The 13923-nt window shown below is 43.0% G+C and overlaps 1 protein-coding gene across 3 annotated transcripts in view; it reads right to left on the bottom strand.

The window, feature by feature from the left end:
* The window catches only part of LOC127625450 (ankycorbin-like), a 68518-nt gene that overhangs the window by 18325 nt on the left and 36270 nt on the right, over positions 1–13923 (bottom strand). For all 3 annotated transcript variants that reach the window (XM_052100747.1, XM_052100749.1, XM_052100748.1), the window contains 4 exons: positions 13468–13556; positions 13259–13323; positions 9653–9710; positions 3203–3273 (listed from right to left, as the gene is read on the bottom strand). In XM_052100747.1, the coding sequence (XP_051956707.1) occupies positions 3203–3273; positions 9653–9710; positions 13259–13323; positions 13468–13556 (283 nt within the window). The remainder of the gene's footprint in view (positions 1–3202; positions 3274–9652; positions 9711–13258; positions 13324–13467; positions 13557–13923) is intronic.

The raw sequence follows: 13923 nt of genomic DNA, 5'->3' as shown, positions 1-13923 counted from the left end.
GCAGAATAAACATGAAATTGTCTTAACATAAAACAGATTTGAGAAAACCTTGTTTTTGCTAATGATCCATTTTATAAGGTGTTGGTTATGCTCTGATCAGGTCTGGAAATATGTTGTAAATATAAAGTTCTTCCAGATGGAGGATCTTTAGCTTTAGTAATCAAAGGACCTTCTAAATTTATTAACCTAATCTAAACATATTTTTGGGTAACTAATAATAATAATAAAAAAAAGTATTAGTGTAGGGCTGAGCAGTATATCTAAAACAATTACATCTTGATATTTTTCAGCCTTTCGATGATAATCTATAAACAGTAGGCACCAGACAAAAATGACCCTTAATGCCTGTTAAACATGTGACTTGTTTGCAAAATTAACACCAGGTAGTGCAAAGGGAAACTATCTGGAACCTTTGCGACTGTAAGTGTAAAGAAAGTGAGAGTCCTGACTACTAATACTATTATATTATTGTTGATATTAGCGTTTTTTCTTTTTTAATTTTTTATTTGTAAATGGAGTGGTGTGTCGTGCGTGTATGCTGCGGAGAATAGCGTGAGCCTCCACACATGCTAGGTCTCCGCAATAACGCGGTCAACAAGCCATGTGATAAGATGCGTGGATTGAAGGTCTCAGACGTGGAGGAAATTGAAATTCATCCTCCGCCACCCGGATTGAGGCGAGTTACTACGCCACCATGAGGACTTAAAGCGCATTGAGTATTGGGCATGCCAAATTGGAAGGGGAGAAAATCCAAAAACATTTATAAATAATAAATGTCCTTAACAACTCGATGCTGTTGTGTGTGACAGAAGCAAGTAATTGTCACGTATTAGATGGAAACAATGTCCGGCTGTAGTGAAAGTCGTACAATATCATAATTAGCACTAGGAGTAAGTTTAATAAATTAGACCCAGTGCCTATAAGCAGAGGTTTTGCTATAATGTGGTGAATTAAGGTTTCCCCTCCATTTTCCAGCTCAAAGGCAAACTTCAAGATGAATTTAAAAATAAAAAAAATAAAAACATAAAATACAAATAAAATTCTCAAGCATAGGCATCACTAGGCCCATCCATTATGAACACCCTGGTATATGAAAATTACACTCAGTGTCTTGAGAGTGGGTATCAAAGCTTGATTTCTTGTGCTGGAACTGGAGTCCAGAATGCTATTGGTGACATTACTTAGGTTAAGTTGAATAATAATACCAGCAGGGAAAGCATCTTTCACATGTTCAAAGCAATGGGTTGAGTGGGCGTGAGTCATCAGGCATGAATGTGCTAAGCTTGCCTTTGAGGATGACGATGGTGGATAATCAGTGACCGAAAGCAGAAGGCGCTTCTGATTCATTACTCTGAATCAGTCTCTCTCTCTCTCTCTCTCTGCTGAAGCTCTTCTGTCACGCTAGTCTAAATGAGAGAGCCAACTTGAGGGCACGATGCCTCCCACACATAAACCCTCTCTCTCAAAACAATTTACAGCTTAAAAAGAGGAAACTGGTTCATTTCATCAGGGTTGCTGACACTATGACAATAATATTGACAATGGATGATAATATAATTTAGAAGACAAAGGCTGTGAATTTAATGGTTAGCTCCAGAGCACAATGGTTAGGCAATAATTTATCTGCAGCAGAGGTAGGGACCATTCATACCCAGAAGGAATAATAATAAATACCAGTTGAACAGAATGGAATAGCTACATTTCTAAACACTCTCTTTTCTCTTATGTACAAACAAACAGGAAATCCCTCCCCAAACTCTAGAGAAAATGTTGAGTCTCTCAAACAACAGATACATTTTTTAATGGCCCCACAGTGTTTACACTCTTCAGGGAAATCAGCCTGACTTACTTTAAATTAATATTAGCTCAAAAGTACCTTCGTTTTTGGCCAGGTTTTATTCTAAATAACTTCACGCCCATTCGTACTTTGATTTTGTAGGAAGTGAGCAGGGGCCTTAAAAGTCAACATGAACACATTCGCAACATTTTATTTCCGTAATGTGACATATTTGTGTCAAATTGTGAAAACAAATGTAGGGTGAAACTTTGCACCTGTTGGTTGAAACTTTAGTGACAATGAATTGTGTACTAAATGATTAGGATAGAAAATATGCTCAATTTTGATTTCATGCTAGCTTAAAGTAAGTTTAATTGCTGTTGTCTTGCAGACAGAATCTGCAGAACGACTTCTGACAAATACTCTCCACAACACCTCTCAAATAAACTTTTGTATTAAGCATAATAACAGGACCATTGATCACAGCAGAGGATTTTGATGTCCGAGAGTGAACAAACAGAGCTTTGTAGCAGTGGTGCATTAAAGGACTAAACATAAAGTATTAAAGAGACAAAACTTGCGAGAGAAAACCTGTTTGTGTGGATCTCTGCACAATATAACTTCCTATATTTATCTATTAATCATTGTAGCATTAAAATAAAAATGTATTTTTTGTATAAAAAAATTTAAAAAAAAACATTTTTTATCAGGGAGATAAAATTGTTGGCTCAAGAATAGCGATTTCTAACAGAATCGTTTTTTCCCCCAGCCCTAATGGTCAACGTTATTCGCTTCATCTGTGAGTGGTCATAATGTTTTGCATTGTATGTGATTATAATACTAATAATAATAATAATAATAATAATAATAATATGCGATTATTTGTGATTAATTGCTCAGCATATCATGTAGCCTAACTAATTCAATTTCATTTTTAATTGAATGTCATCACTTATTTTTGTTTAAATGCATCACTTTCTTTTGCTTTTTTCCATTTAATTTTGCTTGCTTGATTTTTAGAAAGGGACTATAGAAACAAATTACAAAAAACTTGTCGTAGTACTATAGCCAGAGCACATGACATTACCCAGACAGAAGCCATTTGAAGAAACACAGTTAAACTCTTGTAGGTCTAAAAGAAATTCCAATGTAGAAGAAAAAGGAAAATAAGTGGACAAGCAAACTACCCACCACAGTGACCTCAAGTGTGCCATGGGAATTTTAATCAATGTAGCTCAATATAGAATCAAACCCCTAGGGAACAAAGTCAGAGAGGAGTTGTGTTTTTGTCACTGCACATGTTTGAGATGGACCACAGGCAGCTTTGGGATGTAGCAGCACATGTAGTGTGCCAGAAGACATTTTCACAAGAGTTCAGATAACGAAACAAAAACAGAGGGAGGGAAATCTCAGACTCATACATACCAAGTCCTTAAGATTGACTTGACATTTGTGCTCGCACAGAAGTTGAACTATCGCAGTGTTTCCATTGGCGGCTGTGAGAGAGAGAAAGCAGATAATAAGATGCAGTCCCTCATCCCCACAGAGACACACAAGGGTATCAAAGCTGGCCAACAAACTCCTTAAAGTTTAATTACTGTGAGCATTGTACAAGCTTTCCCACAGAGACCAAACCAGGCTCAGAGTGTGTGGCACCACTTATTCTCTAACAATCATTAGCGACTCCATTAAAAACGAATCGGTTACCTAATGTAACCTCGGTTCTCTCTAGATGAGGGAACGAGTATTGCGTAAGCTAGCTTACGCTACGGGAAAGATTAATCTTTTCTGAGATATTGAAGCCAAAAAATTATCCTTAATTTTGTATCATTTGTCAACGCAGTGCAGCAACTGCAGACTAGCGAGCTCATTGGTTGCTCTGCGGCAACTGCTGCAGCCTACAGACGAACTTGGGCGAACTCGCGTCCAATGAGAGGCGTCCGTGCGCTTACTGCATCAAAGCCCGCCAAAATGGGCGTGGCTAGAGTGCATATAAGCGTAGTTCGTAGGCTGGAACCCTGGTTTTCATTGAATGAAGCGAAAGTCGCTCGTGGCGCGAGCACGGCCGGCTACGCAATACTCGTTCCCTCGTCTAGAGAGAACCGAGGTTACGTTAGGTAACCGATTCCTTCTCTTACGAGAGGTTCTCTCGTATTGCGTAAGCTAGCTTACGCTACGGGAACCCATTGTCAACGCCGTGCGTGCCAAGCATCCACTGCATGAGCCCTGGGGGTGGGGGGACCCGGGGGAGCCCTTGTGAGTGGGGAAATAATATTTGGCCGGCAAGAGTGCGGGCCAGTGTGTGTGTAATACATAAGCACATTGTGGGAAGGGAACGACAGAGCGGCGGTGCCGGTCTGTGTGGAATGAGTCCCATCAGTGCAGCTCACCAGGGGAGCTGTAGCGTATTAAACCACTAGTAGTTTTGCCAGCAGGGCGGGCACTTCCAGATTGTAAAATGTGACAAAGGTGGAGGGGGAAGCCCAGCCCGCTGCCACACATATGTCGTGAATGGAAATCCCGCTGGACCATGCTCACGATGAGGCCATGCCTCTAGTGGAGTGAGCCCTAATGCCCAACGGGCATGGCAGGTCTTTTTACGCGTATGCGGCAGCAATAGCGTCCACTATCCATCTAGACAGTGTCTGTTTCGAGGCGGCGAGACCTTTGGTGCGCCCTCCGAACGAAACGAAAAGCTGCTCAGAGCGTCTGAAAGAGGCGGAGCGCGCAGTATACAATCTCAGTGCTCTGACTGGGCAAAGGAGATTGGCGTCGCGTTCGCTAACGGATGCTGGCAGCGCCGATAGGGAAATGACCTGTGCTCTGAAAGGAGTACCGATCATCTTGGGAACATAGCCGTGTCTAGGCTTTAAAATGACCTTGGAGTCACTTGGTCCAAACTCAAGACACGCAGCGCTGACAGACAGCGCGTGAAGGTCTCCCACACGTTTTACTGATGACAGGGCAGTCAGAAAAACGGTTTTGAGTGAAAGGTATTTCAAATCCACAGATTGAAGCGGTTCGAAAGGGGGGCTTTCATAGTTTCGAGAACTATAGAGAGATCCCAGATAGGAACCGATGGGGGGTGCGGGGGGTTCATCCTTCTAGCTCCCCTGAGGAAGCGGATGACCAGCTCGTTTTTTCCCAGTGACTGGCCGTGCAGGGGTTCAGCGAACGTCGCGACGGCCGCCACATACACTTTGAGCATGGATGGGGATCTGCCCTTACCCAGCAGCTCTTTGTAAAAACATGAGCAGCGACGACACCCCACATGTCCGTGGGTCCAGGTCTCTGTCGGTGCACCATTTTGAAAACACAGACCATTTTGACGCATAGAGTCTTCTCGTGGAAGGGGCTCTAGCGTGTATGATGGTGTTTATTACCCCTTCTGGCAGAGCGACGGGTAGTCGTTAATCACCCACGCGTGCAGCGCCCAGCGCTCTGGGTGGGGATGCCAGATCATGCCGCGAGCTTGAGAGAGGAGATCTGCTCTCACTGGGATGGGCCACGGCACTGTCAGTGACAGCTGCGTAAGCTCCGGGAACCATGTCTGATTCTCCCAACGCGGGGCTATGAGGAGCACCGAGTGACGTGTTTCCCTGATCCTCTGCATTACCTGTGGCAATAGCGAGACGGGAGGGAAGGCGTAAAGCGGGCGGTTGGGCCAGTCCTGGGCCAGCGCGTCCTCGCTTTTCGAGAAAAATATTGGGCAGTGAGAGTTCTCTTCTGACGCAAAGAGGTCTATCTCTGCTCTGCCGAATATGCGCCATAACTTCTGGACTGTTTGAGCGTGCAGGGACCATTCCCCTGGGGGAATATTGTCTCTGGACAGTCTGTCTGGGCCGTCGTTCAGGTGGCCTGGCACGTGCGTCGCCCTCAGCGAGCGCAGGTGGCAAGTATGCGTTTCGTCAGATGGAAGAGGTTCCTGGATCTGACAACGCCCTGACGGTTTAGGTAGGATACCACAAATCTGTTATCCGAACGGACCAGGACGTGGTGACCCTGAATGACCGGGAGAAAGCGCACAAGCGCGTACTCGACCGCTATCATTTCCAGACAATTTATGTGAAGGAGCTTTTCCTGAACTGACCATAGGCCAAAAAAAAAAACCGGAGAGCCCTCGCAGACCGCGGCCCAACCTGTGTTGGACGCGTCTGTCGAGATGACTTTTCGGCGAGATACAGCTCCCATCGTCACTCCCCGCTGATACCATTCGGCCACTGTCCAGGGCTGCAGAGCTGAAATACAGGTCTGAGTCACCTTGATCGGCTGGCGGCCTGTGGCCCAAGCCCGGCGAGACGCGCGGGTGTTTAGCCAATGCTGAAGCGGGCGCATGCGCAGTAAACCCAGCTGAAGTACTGCTGCGGCTGAGGCCATGTAACCTAGCACTCTCTGAAATTTTTTCAGACGCGTGAGGCTGTTCATCTGAAAGGACGCGGCTAGTCGCTGAACACGGCGCGCGCGCTGTGTAGATAAGCGAGCCGTCATTGCCACGGAGTCTAGTTCTATTCCAAGGAAGGAAATTGCCTGACTGGGCTGTAGTGAGCTCTTGGTCCAATTGACTGCAAGACCCAAACTGTTCAGATGGCTGAGGAGAACTGTTCTGTGAGACAGAAGCTCCATATGTGACTGTGCCATAATCAGCTAGTCGTCCAAATAGTTCAGAATTCGCAAGCCCTGACTCCACAGGGGTGCGAGCGCCGCATCCATGCACTTCGTGAAAGTACGCGGTGCTAAAGACAGGCCGAACGGAAGGACGGTGTATTGATAAACCTGGCCGTCGAAGGCGAATCTCAAGAATGGCCTGTGACGGGGATTTATCTGAATCTGAAAATAGGCATCTTTCAGATCGAGAGAGATAAACCAGTCCCCCTGGCGCGTATGCGCGAGGAGTTTCCTGATTGTAAGCATTTTGAACGGTCTTTTTGCAAGCACCTTGTTCAAAACCCTGAGATCTAATATTGGTCTGAGGCCGCCGTCTTTCTTGGGAACAAGAAAATAACGGCTGTAAAACCCCGACTCGCTCAGCGAAGGTGGCACTTTCTCTATGGCCCTTTTGCACAGAAGGTTTGCTATTTCTGAACGAAGCACGCAGGCTGCTTCCGTGTTCACAATAGTTTCGAGCCACGCTCTGAAGCGGGAGGGCGGCGATCGAACTGTAGCAAATAGCCCTGTTTTATTGTGCTTAACACCCATTTGGATATCCTGGGATAGCTTCCCACGCTTTGAAGCGTAACGCTAGAGGGTGAATGGCCAAATCGCCCTGATTGCCGCACACAGCGCGCTGAACAGAATGTGTGAGCCGCTTACTGTGCTTATGCATGACTGCTCGCAGACAGCAGGGACAGGCTGTTCTGTGAGTGACTTCCCGATTGAGGTGAATGGGGAAAGAGTCACATCTGTTAAGTGATGCGCGAGCATAGTCACGGGCACGGGACTTACATACAGAGAAGTGTTTGCTGGCCGTGTGACAGAGCGGGCAGAGAATGGGCGCGCGCACGTATTCGTGAGCGTGTTTATTGACTCTAACACTCGAGCGGGCTGTGTCCGCTTTATGTGAGTGGGCTCTGATCGGGACACGGGAAGTGTAATGCTTGTGTGTAGAGGCTGGTCACGTGGGCGGCCTGCAGAGGAGCTAGCGCGACGAGGCAGGAAGAGATTCATGGCTTGGGTGGCTTTCTGGACTTCCGTGAAATGGTCAACAATGCCACTCACCGCGGAACCGAAGAGACCGGACGGAGAGAGCGGCGCATTGTGTCTCCGGTGCTGAGAGGAGCGCGGCATGAGCCGCAGGAAGTGCGAGGCATCTTTAAAAAGACGCTCGATACTCTTTTTGTGAAGTTCGCTGAGGAACTTAGCTTGCTCTAAAAAAGGATACGTCGCCGGATGGCGTAGCTCGCAGGATGGCTGAAGGTGGCGAAGACGGCCGGCTTCTTCGATCGCTGTCCAAGCTTGCTAGATGCCCCTCGAACGGCGACGCGGCTTCCAGTTCAGAGATGCGAAGAGCTTCGCTGAAGAGATAAAAATCAGGGTTCCAGCCTACGAACTACGCTTATATGCACTCTAGCCACGCCCATTTTTGCGGGCTTTGATGCAGTAAGCGTGCGGACGCCTCTCATTGGACGCGAGTTCGCCCAAGTTCATCTATAGGCTGCAGCAGTTGCCGCAGAGCAACCAATGAGCTCGCTAGCTAGCCCGCTCAAGGTCTGCAGTTGCTGCACTGCGTTGACAAATGATACAAAATTAAGGATAATTTTTTGGCTTCAATATCTCAGAAAAGATCAGAATCTTTCCCGTAGCGTAAGCTAGCTTACGCAATACGAGAGAACCTCTCGTAAGAGAAATACACTGTGTCCTACTCTCAACCAATCATGGAATCAATCATTCTCAACTGGTGGACAGGCGTAAACACATCTCCCATCAGATAAATGGTGTCTCCACTTTGTAGTCAGTATGAAAGCATGTTTTTGGTTCTTGCTTTTCTCTGTGGGATAAATGATGTCCTGCTAGCAGACTTCTGACCTGCAGGAGGCTAAAAGTTCCTCGGCTCTACTTATCCACTACAAGCAAACAACCAACACTCTAAAACAGTGAAGCCGAAGCATTTTAAGAGTCATGAGACATAATAATGTTTTTTAGATATTAACCATTTCGCATGTACGATCAAACTGGTGTGATTACACTAGGCTGGGTTCATCCGCGTACGAACAAAGTGGTGTGATCTGCATTCATGCTGATGTTTACCAACAAAATCGGTTGTCATAAGGAACCAGCTGCTCAAATAGTCTTTTCAACATCACAATGTCGTAATTTTTATATGTTACAAACTTTAGCAGTGCTGCGGTCATGATTTCTGATGTCAAAGAATATGCAAAATAGTTAGTCCACTCGAGCTTTCTACCATTCCGTCCTTCTCAACCACTTCCGGGGCTGGGAGAATGGAAGGGCTAGGTTTTCAGAACCTTCTATGCTCCTCCTTTTGTATGCTTCTATGACGATACAAACTCAGAATCCCATCTTGCATTGCAACGAAAAAATGGCGGCAAAAGCACGATCGCATCTAATCTATCATAATCAATCGTTAAAAACATCTAAAAACCACATTATATGTTTGATAATATATAATCTGACCTTCAGTGGACCCGCTGTGATATAATCTGTCCTCCAGTGCGTCTGCTATGAAGTGTGGGGGATTTTTATTGTACTACAGTGCTTGTATACGTCAGCAGTGTCTCATAATTACTCTTCCTGGCTTCAGACAGTGAGTTGATGCCATACTGAAACATGGGTTTTGCAGAAATACAGTGTTTCATGGCTTCTATCGCAATGCTGAACGACAGACATTCATTTAACTTTTTTAACGAAGAGTCTGTAGAAAGGTGGACTGGGGCTTGTTTGAATCAAGACAGTCTGACATGGTAAACTCTGCATCACTAATGCCATTAATCCCAATTAGAGTTACCTGATGAAAGCCCTCATATTTGTGAATTAATGTCATTAAAAAGTTATTTAAAATTCACAAACACACATACACAGAGCACAAATGCATTTGACTCTACATTTATTTGTGCATTCAATTACAGATACAAAATGACCTGTGTGTATTTGTGGAATGCATTTTGACCTTACAAAACAGTGTATAATATATTTCTGCACTTTACTGTGCGCAACTGTACATTGCAGCATGCATTTGTGAGAAACATTGATAGTGTAAACTTCATTAAAACAGACTGTACCAGAGAGAGAGGTCTCTATTCTAAACCATGGTGAGAACTGACCTCTGCTGAAACAGGTTAAAGAAAGTGGAGCCAAGCTATTAGTGGATTTATTGATCACTCTTCTACTGAATAAAATGAAGCTGTTTTGAACTCTTACATGTGTGATGAAGAGCCGTCCTTCCTGAGATGTCCACAGCATCAACCACACACTTACTCTGTAGAAGAAAGCAGACAATTAGAGAATTGCTTCAAACACATCACCCAATCAAAGTATCATCCAAAACCACAGATACATGTTTTACTGTGGAGGCACACCCTGACACCAATTATAACCTTTCAATCAAAACGGCTCCACTTATCGTGGAGCAGTTTTTTGGTGAGAGTTAATGATGCTCCATCCTATTAAAAATTTAACAGCATGACAGGCCAGCATTAATGGATGAGGAAGCACAAGGCATTTATTTGACAGGTATTATCTGAGGAGAGGTGTAATATATGAAAACTGACTACGGCAACCAATCAGTCCTTAAATGTGGACGTCCCATTAACTGTGATTACGGACTACCAGCAATTAACCCTCTAGTCCATACTGCTACTATTTTGTAATGTAACAAGCTTCCATATGTCCCCTTAATTCCTTCAAATCACTTGCACTTTATTGGCCAGATAAACTGCTGAATCTTAATGTCACCAGTAATGAGCCAGATGGCTCCTTGTTGTCATTCCAAATGACTACATATTCAATTCACTCTACGGGATAATTCGCCTAAAAAGTAGTTTCCAGCATTTAAATCACATATTAATGTATTATGTAGAGTTTTTTTTTTTTTTTTTTTGAGAAGTCAACCAAGGAGCTTCAGTTTATGACTGTTGGATGAAACAGGATTACAAGCCACTTTCATTAAAGGAGCAGTTAATTCTTCTGTTTCACTAGATCTCAAATTCTGGAATTCAAACCAAACTGGCCATGTTTGCAAGGCTTTCCATGGTGAAACAAGGCCATAAAAAAGAAAAAAGAGACATTGTTCAATAGTGGAGCACATTCAATGCCTAAACAAAGGATAGATAAAGTAGCAAAAGGAAAATTTTAAGCAGATTGAACACTGTTAGGTCACATATCAAATAAGAAAATGTATGGCATTGGCCTTGTTAAAGGTGCTGTAAGCCATTTATTTCATGGAAAATTATGCATTATGAAAGAATTTTCCTACCCTCTTAAAGATATTAATTAAATAAATGTCCAAAGATCTTCTGCTGTATATTTGAAAAACCTAATAAACGCTCCACTGTACAGGGGAAGAAGCAAGTTATGGACTTTATAAACAGCATGCAAAATGTGTCCGCATTGACACTTTTCACCTGTCAATCATTTTGCTTGTTCTCATAGAGTTGTATTTGAAGCGGATCATTGAGGCTATGATTTATAATATTTGTCAGTTGAGGGCGCTATTGTGCCACTGTTGTTTTTGACAGCAACAAGAACAAACAATGCTGCCCTTTTGCTCGGTTTTGGTCTCAAACTATCTTTGGAGGGCAGGGTTTTTGAATGAGGGAGCATGGCTATGTTTAATGGCTCAGTCACGTGAAAGCTTCAGAATTCTAAAATAATTACAGCACCTTTAAGTCCTTATATTTAAGAAATATTCTGATTCAATACAAGTTAAGCTATAACAACAGCATTCATCACAAAGATCACTTCCACAAAAATAAATTTGAACTTCAACATCCTTTTAGCGAAAATCGAGGATACAGTGAGGCATTTATGATGGAAGTGAATAGGGCCAATTTTTGTAGGATTAAAATGCAAAAATTTAATACTTATCATTTTATAAAAGCACATACATTAATTATTCTGTTAAGACGTATGCATTGTTTGGACAGTAAAGTTGTTTAAATAGTCATTTTTACAGTCATTTTAGGGTTTGTTGATATTACATCGTCATGACAACGATGTTGTAAAATTGGACAAATCTTTACGCACAAAAGTAAGTGCGTAAAGTTTATACTACCCTTCCATTATACTACCCTGTCTACATCGGGCATGTCAATTGACATGACGCTACACAGTGGCTCGAGGCCGTTTACACTGGATGCATCAACAGGAACATTCTAAATGTTTTAAATTGTGTTGTAGCTCCAGCGTGTGCAGCACAAAATGGAACGGGACACCTGTTTACTGCAACAGATGTGCCGCAGCTGATGCTTCCAGTAGACAGTGTCAATGATTATAATGGGTTTGTAGACTAGGGGTCAACAGATATGGTTTTTCTCAGGGCTCATATGGGCATGTTCTCTGTTAAATCATGAATTATCTCTGCTGTGCATCTATATTGCTGCTCACTGTATTTCTCCATTACGGTCTACTGTTGTTGAAATAACAGCGTCTGCAGCTCTACTGTACTATGCCTCATGACAAGGGCCAGGGAAGAGAGGCAACATGTGTGGAGCATAAAAGGGCATTAATGAAGCGTGTTCAGTATTAGAGAAACATATTCAAAGATATAGAGCTGAAAAATGCCATCTACATCCCAGAGCACTTGCTGTGTACTCAGCATCGTTGTTCTTTCACGCTGCTAACCTAAAGTGTAGAAACAGTGACATGGGGAAACCGTTGTCAAGATGTCTCATGGACACAAATTGGTGACAGCTGGCATAGAGTATTGTGATGTTTATTGCAACTTCAGTATCTGCATTCTTCACTTTGAAAGCTTGTCCTCTCTGTGATTCATCTTTCTCTTGCTGCTTTCCTCTTTCCCATCTCTCCCTCATGAATACAGAGTACAGTGTCAACTGGCCATTTTACCCATGACATGTAGCCAATCCGATACTGTGGGAGGGACATTGAGCCAGACTACAAGCAGTGACCTTTCAGAGTGAGGCTGTGCCAAATTTTGTAATTTTTTTAATTTATCGGCAATCAGATCAGACAAAATAACGATTCCGATAGTTAGAAAAGTTATCAATATCGGATCCCCTAGTGCAGAAAGGTTGTAAGTGCCTCATGGAACACAAATTCTTGCTTTTTTTTTTTTTTTAAAGAAAAAAGGAGGGACAAGTCAAAATGAATTAATGTGGTAATCAATATTATGCCACAAATGCTGTTGATTGAGCTTAACTTGTATTGAACCCGGAATATTCCTTTAAATAAAAAAAAGCTGAAGCATTGCACTAGTGGTCTTAGACTTTTGCACCCCACTGAATGTCCACTGAATAACCAGTGAAATTGGATAACATGCAACTTCTGGTGCTTTTCCCCCTTTGACAAAGACTGCAGTTTCCATATTGCTTTCAGCTGACTTGAATATATCAGTGTTAAAGCACTAATTTTGACACCTGCTTCAAACTTTATTGCCAAAAGCCTATTTTGGCTCCATAAGTGAACTGAGCTGACAGGTTGTGGATCTCTGTTATCTCAGGTAGAATCAGATGGAGTGAAAAATAAGCCAGTATAGAAGGTAACAGGTGCAGACAGAAGGGAGTCTTCAAACACTCAAACCTTTCCACACACACATCATTACAAATATTCAACACTCTCCAAGCTCACAGACGGAGGCTGTGGGATTGCTGGTTTATGAAAGTGTAGAACAATATGTGCTCCCTTTGTTTATCTGGCACACATACTGTAACATGGCAACATGACAGTTGTTTTCATGAGCATTCACTCCATCTGTGTACAGACACCTAATGCTTGTAAATCTGTACGTTCAGCTGAACAATTCTCAGTCCATTAAACAAAATTAGCTTGAAAAAGAGCATGCATTACCTGTATCAATTTTTTGACACACTCGGGATGGTTGTTTTTGGCAGCAAGGTGTAAAGCAGTAAACCCTGATGTGAAGAGAGAAAAACATGGCATGCTATTTGCGGAGTTTCATTCATTAGAGTTATGGATGCAACATAACAGAGAGAACAAAATGCTTCAATTAAACCAATTATTCTTACACTCACGGATTGAGAGAATTGGAAACCAACCTGAAGTATCCTGCAGAGAAACATCAGCCCCATGAGCCAGGATGACTGCAAGACACTCCAACTGACCTCGAGTAGCTGCTACATGTAGACTGCAAAAGATGACAAAACAAAACTATGATGAACAATTAAACTCAGCAAGTGCAGAGAAGTCACATGACACAAATTAGGCAATTTCATATGCCATGTGTAACTTGTAACCTGTTTGTAACCTACACTCAGTTAATAGCTTTATGTTCTTCAAATACTGTATGGCTATTTCAATTACAAAGCACTGTTATAAATGAATAACTCTAGATCAATAATTTCTCTTTCATTGTGTGCAATGAACACAATTGTCAAAATAAGCCTCTGTTAAAATGTCCATCTTTATACTCCCCATTACTCTTGAAATCTCTGACCAAAGGGCATCCATCCAACATGAAGAAAAGTTCTGGAGCTTTACTTTAAACTGTGATT

The sequence above is a fragment of the Xyrauchen texanus genome, chromosome 31 (genome assembly GCF_025860055.1).
Source record: "Xyrauchen texanus isolate HMW12.3.18 chromosome 31, RBS_HiC_50CHRs, whole genome shotgun sequence".
Classification (NCBI taxonomy): domain Eukaryota; kingdom Metazoa; phylum Chordata; class Actinopteri; order Cypriniformes; family Catostomidae; genus Xyrauchen; species Xyrauchen texanus.
This window is presented reverse-complemented; position numbering and strand designations above follow the sequence as displayed.